Below are 18892 nucleotides of genomic sequence, written 5' to 3'. Positions count from 1 at the left end.
TAAACAGCTGCATATCACAGCTTGGAATAGGCAGTTCTGCCTGCTGCGCAAACCTACCATATTAGTGACTCAAACTGCTGAATAAAAAGACAGCTGAATAAAAAGACAGCATCTCTTCTACTCTTTGGCATTCCCATCTTGTTTACTCCACTGATACTCTGATTCCCAGAGGGATGCAAGACGTGTTCTCACCACTGGTGCAGCCCTTTTAACACCTCCTTCTGCAAAGCCCTTCATGTGCCATGGAGCTAGGACGTTAGGTTTTTTACGCCTAGCTTGTTCAGGGAACAGTCAAGAACACAAATCTGCTCTTCTCTCCTCTCTTATTTTTTTTATTTTTCTTTATTTTTCTTATTTTTATTTTTTTTTCCATTTAAATAACGAGCTGTATGATGAGATGTCTAGAGGGAATGCCGAGCTGTCTCTGCTGATGAAGCTGGGTGTGTTTCAGCATCGCTGATGGACTTCAGTACCGCTGTTGTGCAGGTCAGCGGCCAGCCGCAATTTCATCGGCCAAAGGTGAAAATAAAGCCATAAAGGAGTAAGTTTCTCCCCCTCTCTCCCCCCGCCGCTGCTCATGGAGAGGACAGGAATGCTCTGACGAGCATCCGCGCACCAGCGGCAGCATAGGCTCTTTTCGGAGGGATGTGGAGGCCTCGGCAGGATGGGGAGAGGAGGAGGGCTGTTAAAAACGCCGCCCTCCGCCGGGGGAGCGGCGGGGAGCGTGCGGGGCGCGGCGGGCCGGGCCGGGTGCGCAGTGAGCACCGCAGTGTGCGGAGCGGGGCCGCGCCGCAGGGATGCTCGCCCCGCTCCTGGGCTCCGCGGGCTCGGGCTGGCTGCTGCTGGGTGAGTGCTCCCCCGACCCGCCTCGGCAGCGGGGGTTTGTCCTTCTCCCTGCTTCCCCGCTCCTTTTTCCGCAGCGGGTGGGGACCCGCTCCCCGCCTGGGCACGGTGGTACCGGCAAGAACCCTCCGAAGCGGCCTCTGGGCCCGCGGTCCGGCTCCCCAGGGCCCTCCCTGCTCCGGGATAAAGGGCATTGCAAGCTCTCGAAAGGGAAGAGGCAGGCGGGAGCGGCACTCTGCATGGGGATGGGGTGATCCTCGGCGTGATGAGTGCGGCGGGGGGCCGGCACCATGAGCCGCTATGGCAGTGGTGCAGACAGCTCGGAGGGATGCATTACATAATAGCTCTCAAACAATCCTGCTGGTTTGTTCCACCAGTCCAGCTCCGGTAAATTTGCTGGGGCACTTTGTTTGTAGTGGGTATGTGAAATAGGGCGGCGCGCTTGGAGGGGTGTGTGTGTGTTAAGAATTGTTGGGCAGAGGGTGATGCTGGATCCTATTGTTTTGTGGGCAGGCAATGACGATTCCAAGTGGGTCTGCGTTAGGAAATTCTTGCAAGTCTGAAACAGAAGGATTTCTGTAAGGTATTTAAAGGTTCATCATGAATTAATCTGCTGTGCTGATCTGAAATTGAGTCCTCTGAATCTGTGTGAAGTGTCTTTTCTAAAGAAAGGTAATGTTCAATGTCTGTGCTATTTCTCCCTTTATGTACCGAAGAGCTTCCCTCTAGACAGGCAGACTTTCAAGGAGAAGAAGTACAAAGGGGAAAATGATTTTAAAAGACAATATCTTAGCATCATTAGGTAAATGTTCTGAGGGGAGTGTTGATAATGGAAAATATTGTAATTATTTATGTTCATGCCTACTTGCTATTTTTGATTATGAAAAAGGATGTTTCACACTGAAAAAAAAAGGAACCTAAATTGCTTGCCTGAATTTTGCCTCTGAAAATATCCTGGTGGCTCTCATTAAAGCTGCTTATATCAGCAGCTTGGATCAGCTGCTTTAGAACTGTAGCAAAACTTACACAGTGAAATATGAGGGAATTACATGGGTGAAACAGAAAGGAGGACTTGGCTGGGAAACTGTGGGCAAATGTTTTTTACTGTATTTTGGGCCCCAAGGCCCCAGGGACTGCTCTGTGCTCCATTACATTAGGCTTGTTTATGACAACAGGAGGAGAACCTGGGACCCACTGGGAATGAGTCTCCTGTATGAGCTCCTACCCTCAGTCTTCCACATCCACCCTGTGGTATTGATTTCTGTGCTTCACATCTCAGTGTTTCTGCTGTGTCCCAGCTCCTCTCTCTTGTGCATCTGGCTATCCCAAAGTGTGTGTCTGGGGCCTCATTTAATGCTGTGCTCACTTTATTTCAGTGTGAACACGACTTTAGCCCAATGTTTCTGGCTGCAGAATAGGTGTCCTCAGAAGACAGATGTGCTGTTATTGCCTTCTGCAGTGGCACTGAGATGTATGCTGCCACAGGTCATCTCTGGGAGATGGATCCCACCAGAGAGCCAATGGCTCTGCCTGACCTGGCAGTGTGGCATCTGCTCAGCCCTGGAGCAGCAGCTGCTGCTCTCATGTCTGGTTTTGGCTTTCTGGTGGCCTCATCCCATCAGTCACGGCTCCATGTTGCAAAGGAGTCACTGTGGCTGTGCTGATTTACTGAACAAGGGGCTCCTTGGCCATTACAGCCCAGTGAAACATTCTTCTTTAATTCAAATTAATTTCTGGTGTCCTTAGACAAGTTTTAACAAGTTGAGAAGAGGTCTATAACGTTCATCTCAATGATATAATGGTAGAAGTCAGTGAAAGACAAAGCCAGTTATTTCCTACTGTGCAGTCTTGGATGGTCTGATGGATGCAGGAGTTGTATAGTAAACAAAACACAAACCTAATGGCAAATTCCTCTAGGGATTTGGACATTGCTGGTTTGGTTGAAATTGTCCAAGAATTCACCTTACCTCTTGAATCTCTGGGATTTCCTACTTTTACTCCTCTGCTCTTCTCTTTCATGTGGCTGTAACCATGAGCTTTTTCCTGCCCTGTCAGTCCTGCCTTACAGTAATGAAGTCTTTGTTCTCTTGCCTCCTGGCAGCAGCTGGAAGCCAGGCAGGCACCTGCATTCATGTGTGGAGACACAAGAAAGGAAGTCTGCCATTACAGTGTCCCTTCCCAACAGCACCAGTGCATCTCCAAATATTTCTCAGTGCATGTTTGCAGAGGGCTGGGAGGTTTCTCTGGGGTCACAACAGACTTGTACGATCCCACTCCTGATCCTGGCTCTCATACTGTGACACAGGAGTCCTTGGTGATGTTTTGTGTACAGAGGAGATGCCCAAGGCTGCTCAGCCCAGATTGTGGAGTGCCAGACGTTGCACTGGAAGCAAAGCTCATGGTGTTGGTTGAGGTATATTTAGTTGCTTTTATTCTCCATCCCTCTATTACTTCTCCATTTGAACATTTGCTAGATACCATCAAAAGGAAAGAATAGATGTATTTGTATTTCCCTGCTCCCTCACAGGAAAATACAGGACATAGTAATTTTTCTCTGCTGCTCTGGACTAATCTGAACATTTATTTGATTCTTGTCTTCACAATAGAAGTATGGATATTACAATTCTATTCAAGTAATAAAAATAGGAAAGAAGCTTTGAAGACAGATGGTAAACTGAATGAACTGAATACCCTCAGAAATAGGAAAGCTGACTTGGGAGAGAGCCAGGAACAAAAAATACAACATTACATCAGTAAGGGTATAATTGCCCTTTCGATGTCACCAAACACGGCAGAGCGCTAGAGAGTTTAAATGTTTCAGTGTGAGCACATTTCTGAGAGCACTTTGAGAGAAATATCTTCTTCCTTCATCACTGCACAGTTGCAATCAGCACCTCGATATCTTATAGGTAACTGGAGGCAAGTCTGGGTGAGATGTAAAGTGATGCAGGCAGTTACCTTTTGATGAGGGTTCACAGGCATCCAGGGCAGCTCTTTTCCCATGGCTTTGTTCTTAATTTTGCTACATTATTTCTTCATATAGACCCTAATAAAATAACTTAGTCACCTTCTTTCTGATCAGAAATTAACATGAAAGAAAAACATCTGTTAATTTATTCTTTTATTTTTAAGTTCTCTGCATATATCCTTTGGAGATAGGCCAATACAAGTAATGAGGTTTTTTCCATTGCTGTTATTTCTGTCTCTTGTGCTACTGTGCAAAGCCAAAGCCCTGCAGGTCCTTGGCACTGGGACCCATCAGTCTCTGCTGTTGTCCCTGCAGGGCTGCAGGTGCTGGGAGCAGGGACAGCTCGGAGGAGGGACTTGTCCCCTCTGGAGAAGGTACTGCTGGTCCAAAATGCTTCATCCTCTTGCCTCTTTTCCTGCTCAACAGGAGGGTTAGCAGAACTTGGGAACCCAAATACCCTCTTACCCTGTGAAACCACTCAAACAGAGTGGAGATAGGTATATCAGAGAACATACGGCTATAATATGTACGTATAAATACGCTTGAAATATACATGCAAAATCCATGCATCCCCAGCAGGGACCCTCATGCTCCTTTCTACACTTTCCTGCATTTTGCTGTGAGCCATGATTGGCTCTCCAGGAGTTTTTCTCCCCAGATATGCTGATTCAGAGTATTTGCAAAGGCTTGTTGGAGACTTCAAGGAACTGAGCGTTGATTCCACACAGCATGATACAGGGGAATGTTTTGATTGGCTTAGATTGATTGTACAGTGTGCCACCAAGACATACTGATGACAAGTCATTTGCTGTGTCAAAGCCTCCTTGCACCATAAACATTGTCACAGAGCCTCCAAGGTGACCTGAGGCTGGTGGGAAGGTGGGTGAGGAAGCAGACCAGGGGCTTTGCCTCATTCTGTTTCTTCATACACTCTGTACATAGGTAAAATTATAAGTATTTTACCATCCTGCTGTAGACTGCACTATGAAAAACAAGGTAGCAGGTGTTGAGAAAGTAAGACACTGGGATGAGTAGGGATTTTTAGTCAGGAAAGAGTGTCAAAACCACAGGGGTAGTTCAGCACCTGTAAGCTGGTCTCCAACTCCCTGCTGCAGCCACGCTTCAGCACCCTTTACTCACTGCTTGGGCTTTTGCAAGCAGTGATGTAGCTGCTTCAGCTACAGTATGTAGCAGATACTTTGGAAAAGCATGGCTGAAAATGCAGCCCCTTCTTGTCATGGGCTGAGTCCACAGCAAGGTTTGGCCAAACCCCAGTGGTGATTCCCCTACAACCACCTAATTACTCCCTCAAACTCCCCTGTCAGCCACATGGGGTTTTTCTGTCTTCTGTGCTGTGTGGGATATTCCACTCTCATAAACATGGAAAGAAGCTAAATCCAACCAACCTGTTCAAGTAATTTTCTTCCATTCCACACCACAGGAAGAAAGTGTCACTTGTAAAAAAAAGTGTGTAGCTCAGTGGAAATCACTGTTCTCTAGGAAAACCCCAGATCAGGGAGGAAAAGTTTTTATTCAGACCTGTGTGCCATGGTGTTGCAAGACTGCAGCTCACATTTCCCTTTGCTCAACAAAGCGGCTTCTGTTGTGTAGATAAAATCTCAGAGACACCACATATGAACTGCAGTGAGGAGTTTCCACTAAGTACTGCATAGTCATGATGCAAAATCCGTGCTGGATGAGTTTGCCTCTGAGAGTAACAGGCTCCAAAGGCATTTGGGGATTTTTAGGTGACTTTTCTCTCTGAGGTCAAGTGGATCACTTGGCCCAGGAGCAACAATTCCAAAAGCTGGTGTTATCATCCCTGGAAGTGCTAAAAAACCATGTAGCTCTGGTGTTTGGGAATATAGTTCAGTGGTTGGTTTCACAGTGCTAGATTAACCATTGGACTCAATGACCTTTGAGGGCTTTTCTAACCATAATGATTCTATGATTCTGTAATTTTTAAGATATAACTTTGGGTCAAGAAACAGAAGCACTGAGGTGGTAGGGACTGTTGTAGCGCTCTGGGGCTGCAGGATCATGTCCAGGGAGGCTGCAGTTACTGGTGACCGACATGGGACTCAACAAGATGGGCTTCTGCTTGGTTAATCTCAGGAAACCATTTATTCAACACAGGAACAAACTCAGCTTAAATCCAGAGACAGAAAGCCCAGAACAGAGGCTGGGTGGTGGGTTTTATGGGACAGAGCCAGGGTGGAGTTTAAGGTTGAGGACTAATAGGGGCACAGCAAGAGAGAAACCCCAGGGGTACAAACCAACCAGAACCCCTGGCTGATACCCCAAGAGGGTCCGGGGTTGGGACAATTCTTCCCGGGCTCACAGGACACACCCCCCGAGGCAGAGGGATGGAATTTACTCTTCCCAGGCTTTAAAGCCACTCCTCTCACTTTAACAACACTTATCTGAAACGAAATCTTTGCCTCCCTGGGCGGAGGCAACTCACACCTGGTGTGTGGTGCCATGTCAGCTAATCCTTCCACATAAGTGTGACTCTTCCTCCTGTGAACATACTTTCATTTGGAAAGTTCTAGAAACTACAAAATCTTCCAAGTTTCCTCTCAGACTTCCTTATGACTAATCCAGATCCTGTCTATTTGTCTCAGCTAAGCTATTTGTTTTTCTCCCAATGTTTTCACTCCAGACAATGGCACAGCCTTCCTCTCTGGGACAGTTCTCTGTGTCAGATCTCTGCCCCATTCTGTCTGCTCCTGGGGCTGTGCCCCCTCTTCAGCCTGGTTTCTTTTGCCTTTGGAAAGAATGGGTTTTTCCTGCTGAGAGCAGGGGCAGTGTATGGATGGATGCAGAAGGCACCACAGCTCACTTTGGGCTTCTGCTTGACCTCCTGCTAGATGGAAAATTGCACAGCCTCCACTTCCTTTCCTGGCAAGCCACTGTGCTGGTTCATGGCTGAGAATCAAAGGGGCAGAAATGAGCTTTCCTTCTCCCACCAGCCACTAGGAAATTGAGGATGAGTTGCCCACATGCACATGGCAGCACCTGGGCTGTGCCTACCCATGTGGACCAGTGATGGTGCCCAGGGATGGACAGGGGCTCTGGAACAGCTTCTTCAGGGAAGGGCCTGCATCTAGCTCTGCATGGTAAGGGTCAGAGCCGCACTCCTCTCCAAAGCAACAAGCAACCCCTTTCTAAGGGCAATGAAATCCCTAAAATCAGCTTCAGGAGCCATACTGACATCTCTGTGACTGCTGGGATATCCCACTCGCTGTTAGATGCCCCCAGCCAAAAGCTATAGCAGGGAAAGCACTGAGATGTTTGCTAAGCTGGCATTCTTTTTTTTTCCCCCCATCTCTAAGGGCAAGTATGAGTTGGTTGGCACGGGAACCAGCAGAGATTGCTAAACTGATTTATTTTTTTTTTCCTCTTTGAAAAATTATCTAGAAAACAGTCAATCATTCTGCTGTTGATTGAAGTGAGTTGGAAGCGATCTAAGCACTGAAATTACAGATGTGAATGATGCAGACTTAATGTCTTTTCTGCAGAAAACAGTACTTAGTTATAAGTGGAGAACACATTATTTCGTTTGTTGTAAGATTTTTTCCAATGATGGAGAAAAAAAGATAAATATATTAGAACCCCTTTTGAAATATTAAATATAGTTTATTTAGTATCTCCAATTGCTGGAGGTTAGGAGTTTTTCCTCTTTTTTTTTTTCTTTCTCTCAGGGAATTTTATCCCATTTGATGCCCAAGGGATAATAACAACCGGTACTTAAGAGCACAAAAGATGTGGATGGGAGGAGGAGTGAGGAAGAGGCAGCTGGCTACTCTCTTAGCTGAGGGGTTTCTCCTGGGAAGGGCAGAGATACTGTGAGATTTTGGCTGGGCGCTGAGGGGCTGGATTCAGCTTCTCACTCTCGGATCAGAGGGGAGATGGCTGGGCTGCGGTTGCTGTGGGAAGAATTCGCCTCCAACAGAGTTCTGTCACCATAACTGCAGGAAAAGGAAAACCCCTCCAACAAATTTTTTAAGGTTAGAGAGTCAAGGCATTACTTTACTCTTGCAAGAATATACCACTGAAATAATCTCATCCACACATAGCCCAGGTGTGCAGAGAGAAACATTCCATGACACATGCTTTTGCAGGAATTCCCCCCAAACTTTATACAGTCAAAACCCATAGAGATGCACGGTTTCAAAGTTAATTGGTCTTAGAACTCTAGTTGAGCAACCCCTAGTACTCAGTTTTCCATTGGATCTGAATTTCTTGCCCTCCAATGTTAATTAGATCTTCATTCTTTGATTTTCTTACCAGTGCTTTCTGGACCAGATGTCTTCAACTTTGCAAGAAGTGGCATCTGGGGGTAGATATTCGTAGAGATGTTTCCTTGATGACCTTTTATCTTTCTGGGTATCTTTGGGCTACTCCCAGACTGCTGCTATGTTAAGCCCATCTCCTTAAGACTGATGTTATATCTCCTAAAAAAACTATAGAAAATTCCTTTCTCCAAGGCAAAGTCATGCCAAGCCTAATTAGAGAGACAAAATAAAAATTTAAATGTTATATTGTTTCCAACAATTACATCTTTTACTGTTTCTCCTACCATGGGCGAGCCTTTGCTTATCAGAGCAGCCATTGAACTGGGACCTTATCAACACCTGACCTCACTGGAAAAGGGCCCTCACCATCTACTGGGGTGCCCTGGGGAAAACACAAGGCCCAGAGCACCTCTGAGGGAGCATCTCCTGGCTGCTTGTGGGAACCCAACTGCTGCTGCACAGCCTCAGTGGTTTTTTTCCACTGCTTCGGGTTTTTTGCTACGCTTTAGCCTAACACCCAAGGCCTACCAGGATCCCCTGCTGCCTCTGCCACCGCTTAGGGCTAATGCCATGCTTCCCTTGCCACCGCGGGGTGTGCTCGCCTCTGCTGTTCCAGCTGCCACTCCGAGGTTCCTGCTGCTGCCCGTTCTGCCATCCGGAGGGGCACCGGGACCGGCTGCCCCATGGGCTTTGCAAAGGAAATCCCTTTCCCCTCTTTCCTGCCGGCCTGCCCGCCATTACCCACACGCGGCGAGGCGGCCGAGCTGCGCCACAGCGCCCCTGCAGGCGTGGGGGAATCATCGCACCCGCCCTGCCCGGCCGGGAGCCAGCAGCGCCCCTGCCGGCCGTGAGCAGAACTGCACCCGCGGAGAGGGGAGACAGCCAAGAGAAGGCTGCTGGTTCTGCTTTTGTTTGTCGTTGTTGTGCTTTGTTTGCCTTGTTATACACATACATATTAGTGAAGAACTGTTACTGCTTTTTGCATATCTTTGCCTGAAAGCCCCATATTCTCAAAGTTACAATAATTTGGAGGGAAGGGGGTCATATTTTCCATTCCAAGGGAGGCTCCTGCCTTCCTTGGCAGACACCTGTCCTTTAAATTAGGACATGAGGTCTGCTTTTTCCAACCCAAATCTTGATGTGAAATGCCTGATAAAGTATATTTCTAGCCCAAAACAACACACTGCCAAATGTTGAAATAGCTCCTTGGAGCTGAGAGCAGCTTGTGGATAGCCTGTGAGCACCAGCTTGTGAAAGTCACCCAAGTTGTGCCAGTGTCCTGATGTCCCCTGAACCTTTTTTCACTGCGGGTGTCCCTTGTGCACCCCACTCATGTTACTACAGGGCAGGGACACCTGCCACTAAACCAGGTTGCCCCAAGCCCCATCCAACCTGGCCTTAAACACTTCTAGGGATGGGGCAGCCACAGCTTCTCTGGACAATCTGTGCCAGGGCCTCATCACCTTCACAGAGAACCAGGGTTTTGAGGTGCCGGGGGAGCCATCCCCACTGACCTCCTCCTTCTGTCTCCTTGGAATACCCAAGTCCTGCTTTCTTTCTGCCTGAAAAGAGTCTTTTTGTGCCACCGCCTCCTCTAGCCTGAATCTCCTGCAGCTGAGAGGCTGCTGAGGGTGGTGTGATGCTCTGACCTGCCAACAACAATTCAGGGCTGTGTTTCCTTTTGGAAAAGGCATTTGCATATCCTCTATTCACTTTATTTGGTTAAATATATTTGAAAAGGCAAAAGCTTTCGGTCATTGAGACTGCAGAATGAGCCTTCTGGGGGCCTCCTCCATCTTAACCCTTTGGAACCTTGCTCCAGCATCTTGGAGGATTAAAAATATCCAGAAAAAAGAGATTTTAAAGCTGTTTTTGCAGCAGGTATGGGGAAGGAGGCTGGAGACAAGGAAAGTCCTGACAGAGGTCAGCAGAAATATGCCATATACCTTTGAACTGAAAATTCACTTATCTGCAGCCTCAGACTGACTTGCAGAGAGTTTGCAAAATTGAGCATGGACAGAAATGTTTTCAGGGTGACTTGAAAGTACCTGTGAAAACAGGAGAGCAAAAGCAGGTTACAGCAGTATCAGGCACAGAAAAGTGCTGGGTGCTTCAGGGTGTGGGATCAGCATTCTGGAAATGAAAATAGAAATAACCTAATTGCTGCTTTAGTTAACAAAATAAATAAAAAATCCTGCAGCAACAACAAAGATCCTAAAGCATAAGCCACGTGTTTAAAAATAATTTAAACAATGTAATTGCTTGTTATTAGTGTAAAAAAAAGAAAAATTCAGCAAAGTATTTAATTTGGAATATTTAAGGACATCTCAAATCACAGCTCAACCACAGATTTCTCAAAAACCTTCCATGAGATGATGCCAAATCCCCCCTTTTCCCTCATTTTCTACCACAGTGCAAGGCCTTGCTGCCAGAGGAACTGGAGTTGGGTGTGCAGTGTGGTTAGGGTCTCTGGCTGGTGGATGCCATCCCTTCTGACATTCCAGGGTGCAAGAGAGACCCTCTTGGACTGGGCCAGGACATGGCCCCTGCACCTCACTGTGGTGCACCAACCATGCTCAGCTGCAGTGTGGACACTGCTTCTGGATGCCTGTAAAGTATTATGAGGATGACAGCTGGGAAGAGATGCATAAGCAATAAATTCATCAGCCTGGGTTTATTTTTATTACTTTGCCATCAGTTGGCATCCCTATGGCATAAGGAAATTGAGTGCTAGAGGGAGAAAAGGCAGAAACACTTGCCCAGTAACATAATATTAATGTTCCTAATTATTGAATTAATCCTAAGTTTGTGCTGTATGCTTCCTTCCTGCTGCTCTTTGGAAGTGGTCAAAAATATAGGCGGTATAAACATAAAAGCATAATATCTGACCAGAAGATACAGAAAGAAAAGGAGACCACTAAAAAGAAACACAAGGCAGCTCCCCTTTCTCACACATTATTTGAATTAGTGGCTGGTTTATATTTCTACTTGAGGCATGATTTTCCACAGATGGGCCTTCAGGAATGTAGACATACTGTTGGCAGATTTCTATTCTGTAACTGAAGCTATTGCTCTGGTTTATGGGAATGTCCTGAAAACCATAGCAGCAGCTTGGATTTTTTTGAGTTATCCTCAGAATTTTGAAGTGGAACTCTTCCATAGAGCAATGGAAGCTCCCAAGCTGTCTCATCTCTGTGTGGTTTCCTGGTGGTACAGCCTTGTTCAGCTGCACTGATGACTCTACTTAGAGTCATAGAATAGTTTGTGTTAGAAAGGAGCTTTAAAGTTTATCTAGTTAACCCCCCTACAATGAGGAGACATCTTCAACTAGACAAGCTTGTACCAAGACCTGGCCAACCTCACCTTGAATGTTTTCAGGGCTGAGGCATCCATAGCTGCCCTGGGCAACCTGTGCCAGTGTGTCACCACCTTCCTAATAAAAAAATAATTCCTTATATCTAGTCTGAATAGACAATGTTTTAGTTTAAAACAATTACACCGTGTCCTATCCTGTATTCTCCTGGCTATAAGCAGCAATGTTTCAATTCAACCTTAATCTGCATCTCTCATTAATTTTGATAAAGTATAAAAGCATGGAGAGATTCCATAGGTTACTCTCTTTTATAGGATTATTTAACATTGGCTGGGAGCATTAAAAGCATTGTGATTTACTGATATATCTTTTTTTTTCCTGGATTGGTCAGGTCTCAGACAAATCCTGTAAAGTCCTTTGAAGTCTTTCCATTGGTTTTACTGGTAGGTGGGTCTCACTGGGCTTTAGACTGAGCACAAAAGATGAAGTCTAATTTCCTTTGTACTTGTATAAACATCCCTGCTACTTAATGCTCTAAGGTGAGGGCCAGTTTGGAGCAGATTTCTACAGACACAGAAGTCACCTACATCCTGGTTTGAAGCTTAAAAGGGTTCTGTGGCTCCTATTGCCAAGGTGGGGTTCTGGATGCTCAGCATCTCAGTGCTCATCCCCACCAGCCTTCAGCTTTCTGTTCTGCAGGGCACACATCTGTGCAGGGCACAGGCTCACACATCTACAGGAGGATCTGAAAACAGAATTGAGCTGTTCTTTGTGCTCCCATGCCAAAAGATCTCATAGCCAACCCCTATTTACGGAGAACTGTGTGCTTTCTCTTGGCTGTGAGTCCAAACAATGAGGTTGTCTTCCCATAAAGCTCTGTCCCCATCACTTTGCCCTGCAAATTACCTGGCAGAAAATTCTGGGGCAGGGGGAAAGCTTTTTCTCAGTGTATTACTTCAAGTATGCTTATATCATTTTCCTCCTAAGGTAGGCAGCCCACATTCAGCTTCCTTGCTTTGCTCTCCCTCAAATATCTCCGATGGTTGTTTGAGTGAATCCATACACATATGTATGCAATGGAAGCAAGACAAGAGAAAGGGAATTACTGCTCAGGGTATTTACAGAGGAGGTAAAAGGGTCAGACTCTACCATGAAACACATACTTTACTCAACCTCACCACCTGTGCTGAGGGTATATTGCCCACGGTGAGCTTCATCTTGGTAGGCCAGACCAGCCCTTACCAGCAGGTGTTTGAAAGAAGAGCTCCATAGCACAGTATGTTGTTTTTAATCCAATATTCATTTGAAATCAGGATTCCCACATCCCCTTTAGGGCATTTCATAATGAACACAGTTATGCTGAGACTGTGGGATACTGGCACTGAAGCCCCAACGAGTCCAGGGCTGTTCATATCCCTGAAATATTTTCCTGACTACAAAGATTCTGTCAGGCTGTGGCTCATAAGGAACAAAGGGACAGGAACCTGAGCTGGTGAATATTGCTGAGGTCCCATTAAGCCAGCACTGTGATGCTGATTTGCACCTGCAGACCATTCAGTCTAGTACTCCCTGCCCTACCCTGGCACTTTGATGAATTAAGCCTGATTGCAGAACACCCCCCACGTGACCCCAACAGAGTGATATTTGACAGTCTTGCCTGAAATCTCATTAAATAATCTCTTCATTCATGGGTGTTAAGTGTTCTTTGAGAATTCTCCTTTACAAACTCCAATATCACAAGTAAAATTTAGGTCAGACAGAAACTTTGTTAACTGTGGTAATAGTGAGTCTTCAGACAGCTGCTCTCCCTCTGCTCCTGCCTTTTCTGCCGAGTGGTTGTGGAAATCCAGCCAGGGAAAAAAAGGAGTTAAGGAAAACAATAATTTCAGTGTTAATAATGTCAGATATTCAGCATCTGGAAGGCTGGACCTCTCAAATGCCTTCCTAACAGCCAGAGTCCTAAGCAGGAATCGAACAGTAAAAAATGAACAGTAAATAATGTGATGATACGGAGCAAGGGCTCCCGGGGGGGCCCAGGATTGGCACACCCGTGTTATCTTTGCTCAGGAGTGGGGAGTTGGAAGCTATCAGACACTATTGGCTTTCAGTTGAAAGGAATGTTCTTGTAGTTAAGATAGTATCTCAGCCAGATCTCTCAAATGTAAATGTAAATAATTTACCATGACAAATGAATTTCAAAGTTCTGGTCTTGTTATTTTGAGTGTAAATGAACAAAACCTGGTTTAGGCTGAAATACCAGGGTGTTGGGTTTTTTCTTTTAATATATATAGCAGTATAAGGATGATGTTGGCAATAGTTACTATCCTACTATTTTATTGATTCAGGGGATTTGTATTTATTCTACTCAGTGATCACAGAATGTTTTAGGTTGGAGGGGTCCTTTAAGGTCATCCAGCTCCAATCCCTCTGCCATGGGCAGGGACACCTTCCACTAGACCAGGTTGCTCCAAGCTCCATCTAACCTGGCCTTGGACCTGTGGGGTGGGGCATCCCCATCTTCTCAGGACAGCTTGATCCAGTGTCTCACCACCCTCACAGGGAAGAATTTATTAGATATTTATTAGATATAATGAGATATTTCCAATATCTAATGTAACCCTGCTCTCTGTCAGTGTGAAGCTTTGTCCTGTCACAAGACATTTAAATGCCTATACCGGACCTATGATGTTTATAGTTCAGCAGATCTGAACTGGTGTCAGAAACTTTCTCTCATGATTTTTCCCAAAGGGAAAAAAAAAAAAAAAAAAAAAAAAAAAGCCGTTTCTAATTTTAAATCGCGCATTTGCAGGAAGGTTTTACAGTTTTATACCCAAAAAGCCTTGCTTCGAGTCTGTAAATCCTGCAGTATGACAGAGACGTGCGAAAATACTGCAATATTCAGGAGCCGACGGAGTAGGTTTTTCCTGTCTGGAAGGCGGCTCCGGTGGCCGGCGAGTGGAAGCTGAAGGGTTACAGCGGGCATCGCTGCTGCGCTAATACAGCCTAAGCCGATATTAGCCAAGCTTAACTTCTTTCAGCCGCTTGCGGATGGGAGGGGGAGGGACGCCCCGGAGTCAGCAGTTCTGTGCGGGGACCGGGAGGGCAGGAGCCCCGGCCATGAGCTGACCGGCCATCAGAGCACCGGGGAGACCGGCGGATGGTGAGTCCCGCCGGGGGTTTCATTATTATTATTGTTATTATTGTTATTATTGTTATTATTGTTATTGCAGCGCGTGTGAGGAGCCCGGGGGCGCTCCGAGCGGGATCCAGGAGCTGCGTTCGGGCAAGGCTCGGCCGGGTCTGGGAGAAGCCGGGAGGCTCCACACGGGATCCCCATCCCAGGGCCCTCCGGGTGGGTCCCGGGGGCCGCAGGCTCCACCCGAGCCGGGCTCGGGGATGCCGAGCACAGCCAAGTCGCAAAAAGCAGGGCGGCTTTGCAGAAGGGACCCCAGTGCTGCTGGGGTGGGTGGGCTCGTTTCGCTGGGGTGTTTCCAACAGCCTTAGTGAGGGGAAAAGCTCCTCTTCGGCTCTGGCTGGAGTTCCTAGCGCTGGAGGCAGCGGGCCCATAGGTCCTGCTTGGGCTGCGGAGCTCCAGAGCGCGGGGTGACCGCTCCAGCACCCCTGGGATCAGCGGCGAGGGCAGCTCCTCCTGCTCCCAGTCACAGGGATGGCACCTGGGGCTTCCCTGGAGGACTCTGCCCGCATAGTTCATTGCCCCAAACTCTTGACCCTGCATATAGGGGCTTGTTTCCCACAGCAGGAGCTCTGCGGAGCCTGGCATACCTGTTTAGTCGTGACCTTGAATCCTGTGTGGAGTTTTGGGTCCCTCAACTCCAAGAAAGACATTCAGTTGCTGGAGTATGTCTAGAGAATGGCAACTGAGCTGAGGAAGGGTGTGGAGCACAAGACTGATAAGGAGCAGTCGGGGGAGCTCAGCCTGGAGAAAAGGAGGCTCAGAAGGGACCTCATCACTCTACAAAGGAGGATGGAGCTAGGTGGGGAGGTTGGTCTCCTCCCAAGTAGCTAATGGAAAAACAAGATGAACCGACCTCAAGGTGTGCCAGGGGAAGTTTAGATTGGATATTAAGAACAATTTATTCACCAGAAGAATTTTTCAGCTCTGGAAGAAGCTACCCAGGAGAACGGTGGAGTCGCCATTCCCGGAGGGATTTGATAAATGCGCAAATATGGCACTTTGGGACATGATTTAGTGGCAAGCCTGGCAGTGCTGGGAGAATGGTGAAACTCGATAATCTTAGAGGGCTTTTCCAGCCTAAATTACTGGGATTCTGTGACATCTTGCTGGTTTCTAGGCTTTCTGTGTCTCAACTTTCAGCCAGACAGACTTCAGTGTAGGTTTTCTGCAATGTATGTCTCTGCCTGAGGGATCTCCCAGAGCTGGTGGCAAAACTTGCCTTTGCCAAAACTATGCAGCAGTGGTAGGTTGCAAGCATTTGGTGTACTGTGTGGTGTTGTTCCTACTTCCATGCTGTGCATTCACGCTTTCCTCAAGCATGAAACCATGAACATGCTCCATCCACATGGGGAGAGCCTGCTGCTATGTTGGCTGTGAGAGCTCATGGGGGTGCACCTTGGTGTCAGGGACAGAACATGAAAACCTTGTCTGTAGCCATGAAATCCCCTATCTGGACACAGTGTGGTTTCCTGCTTGCTGTGTTGTGTATGTGCCTGTTGCTGGTGCGTCCCATCCTTTGGCACTGTGGGGGCAGAGGGTTGGGGATGTGAAGAGAATGGGAGGATGGTGGTTTCAGTAGTTTCAGAGAGTCTCCTGGAAGGTGGAGGGGTCCCTGCCTGCTCCTGGAGGTGTACCATGTGGTGGGTGAGGTGTGGCCCTGGGTACAGCTGCAGAGGTGGCTGTATGCACTGCGGGGCCTCCTTGGAAAACCTTCTGCACCTGAGCAGTGAGAGTGTCCCTAATGCCATGACCTTTTCTGCAGTAATCACTCCGGTTTTACTGATACCATGCAAGAGAGAAACATCAAGTTGTGTTCCTTTAAAAGCATGGTGATACCCTCGTGTACAGAAGAGATTATTTTGAGAAGCTCTGGCTCTTTGCAGGCAGCGTGTTTCAGTCCTGACTGGAGGCCGCTGGCACAGAGCCCAGGCAGGCAGAGGGCATGGCAGGAGCAGGCAGGTCTGTGCAGCAAGCAAGGCTGCTGCATCATGCTGCTCCTGCCCCGACTGCTGTCCCTGCTGCTGTCCCCCACCTGCAGTGGGAAGGTGGAGTTGCTTTCTGTTGGCTTTTTGGCACATGACCTGCCCCTTTATTTTCTTGCCCCTTACTGCACTACAAGGTTGCCAAATAAGCCTTGAAAGCTTTCAAGGCTGCCTTCAGTTTCTGGTTTGTTTTGGGATAAAACCTGAAGCGGATTCAGGCAGTCATGTTCTGTATGCACAGAGTCTGTATGAAATTCTGCCTTCTCCATGTGTTCTTAACCTTTGGTATCCCCTCACTCCTTCCCATCTGTGCACACAGGGTCCTTTAGAAAAGCACTACAACTACAGTTGGATGGAGCCCTGAGCAATCTGATCTAGTGAAGGGCATCTCTGCCCATTGTGTGGGGGATGGCTGGATGATCTTCAGTGAATCTTCCAACACATTTGTGATTCCATGAACTTGCAGGGCACTTTCTTGGTAATTAACCTGGTCTAATTACAATCAGCTAACTCTAAGAGAGGGATACAACTGTATTTGTTATAGTTAGTGACACTACTGTTACATTTTTGTAAACTCTCATTTTTGATGTAATTTTCTCATTTCAGTTTCCAGTGTGACAGTTGTACTGTCTTCATGGGCATGTGTTTGACACAAAGCTGGCAAAGCCTTTCAGTCCTCTCCTTTTTTATATGGTTTTGCTTTAACTGCAGTGGCAGGTCAGTAAGTATTGGAGCTCTTCAGACTATAGAATTGGCATAAAGAGAATTGTTCCTTTCAATAAGCACTGTTTGGCTATGATATGGTCCAAACTGTGAGGTCTCTCTCTACATCTGCAGGAGAAGATGAAAATCTGTGGTGTGATAACGCACAGGCAACCTTCTGTAGACAGCAACAGACCAAATTTCTAGGATCTTCATGGCTGGAGGCAATGCCATCTGCAGTCTGGCCTGCTTAGCCCTGCTGTGAACACTTGCTACATAACTGTTGATATTGCAGAACACAACACAAAATTGAAGTTTGATAAAGTGTTTTGGTCCAGTCTGAGCTGTCAGAGAGACAATGCAGGCTAACACCTGAACACCTGGAAGTGGTATTCAAAATATTCCTGTTCTTCCCTATCCTCTGCAGGACTAACAAAGGGTTTGCAGCTGGATCAGTACCTCTGGACTCGTGCACAAATATTTGTGTTGGTGCCTGGGAAAGGCAGGGTGGGTGTGGGAGTGATGGAAGGGGAAGATGGTCAGGAGGACTCCTTGTCCTGGCAGGCCTGGAATATGGTGGGGCATCCCAGTCTGTGTGGGCTCCACAAGTTGTGCTCCAGGCAGGGGTGGAGGTGGGTGTGTGGTGGGTCAGGGAGTCATGCAGGGAGGACATGACCCCACCCTCCCACTAGGATGCCATCTGATCATGCCAAGTGGGGATTTGCTTGTAAACCAACCACTTTTTCTGATTCTATAGCAGGACAGTTATTTCTGTGCCAACAGCCATGTGCCCCAGTGTGGGTGTAAGGCAAAGGGCCCTTCTTGACCCAGTCCAGCAGTGGTGTGACTTGGGGTCATCCATCCCACCCTGCAGAAGCCAGCAGGACTCAGACCTGTGCAGTTTGTACATGCAGCAGGAGAGCAGGGCCAGGGCTGTCCCTTCAGCTGTCCCTGTGTCACTGTGACCAGTCTCACACAGTGACCCTCCAGATGCAGCCAAGGGCAGAGTGTGAATGGTCATGGAGAACTGGGAACTGGCAGTGCAGGGACTTGCTTGCATGTGTGCCTTTGTCTGGCAGTGACATGCTGTGGGGACAGCAGAGACAGTCCTCAACAGCCAGGGCAATGCATACTTGTGGTACCAGCTTCTTCCCTGCCTGGCATTGTACCCATAATCTCCTTGCCTCCACCCGGCCATGGGCCAGGGGCTTTGTAGAGTGAGATCACCACAGAGGGCCTGGCTATGGCATGTTCATGTGGAGACTGAAACTGAGCTGGGCAGTGAGCTGAGGAGGGGAGAAAATCTCACCTGGCTGCATTGAAGGGTAAGTCCCCTTGTGGTCCCTGCACCTCTGCACTGACACTGCAGAGCCTTCAGGTGACTGGAGTTCTTAGCTGGACCAAAGCTTCAACAGACACTACTAAGGTTTATTTAAATTCAATATTTAAAGGTAAACATCAAAACTTTCCCTGTCAACAAGCCATCAAGCTTTTTGCAAAGCACCTTCACATCTCTGCTCTGCCAAGCCAGCTGTCAGGGGCACAGCTTCTTTCTCCCTTTCTATTCAGTGCTTCTTTGTACTCTGCCCC

General features: G+C 47.4%; 1 protein-coding gene across 6 annotated transcripts in view; it reads left to right on the top strand.

Annotated features, from left to right (window-relative positions):
- The first annotated feature begins 724 nt into the window (after positions 1-724).
- Positions 725-18892, top strand: part of ACSL6 (acyl-CoA synthetase long chain family member 6) — a 59249-nt gene continuing 41081 nt past the window's right edge. For 4 of the 6 annotated variants that reach the window (XM_088063483.1, XM_088063482.1, XM_088063481.1 and 1 more), the window contains exon 1: positions 725-846. In XM_088063483.1, the coding sequence (XP_087919609.1) occupies positions 798-846 (49 nt within the window). In that variant the 5' untranslated portion in view covers positions 725-797. Of the gene's footprint in view, positions 847-1356; positions 1427-14478; positions 14583-18892 lie in introns of those variants that run through there. The other 2 variants (XM_088063485.1, XM_005523491.3) reach the window with 2 other exon arrangements.

The sequence above is a fragment of the Pseudopodoces humilis genome, chromosome 17 (genome assembly GCF_049639895.1).
Source record: "Pseudopodoces humilis isolate 2021_Gansu_Grassland_sample_001 chromosome 17, ASM4963989v1, whole genome shotgun sequence".
Taxonomy (NCBI): Eukaryota; Metazoa; Chordata; class Aves; order Passeriformes; family Paridae; genus Pseudopodoces; species Pseudopodoces humilis.
Note: the sequence above shows the minus strand (reverse complement) of the source record. Positions and strands in the feature narration are given on the sequence as shown.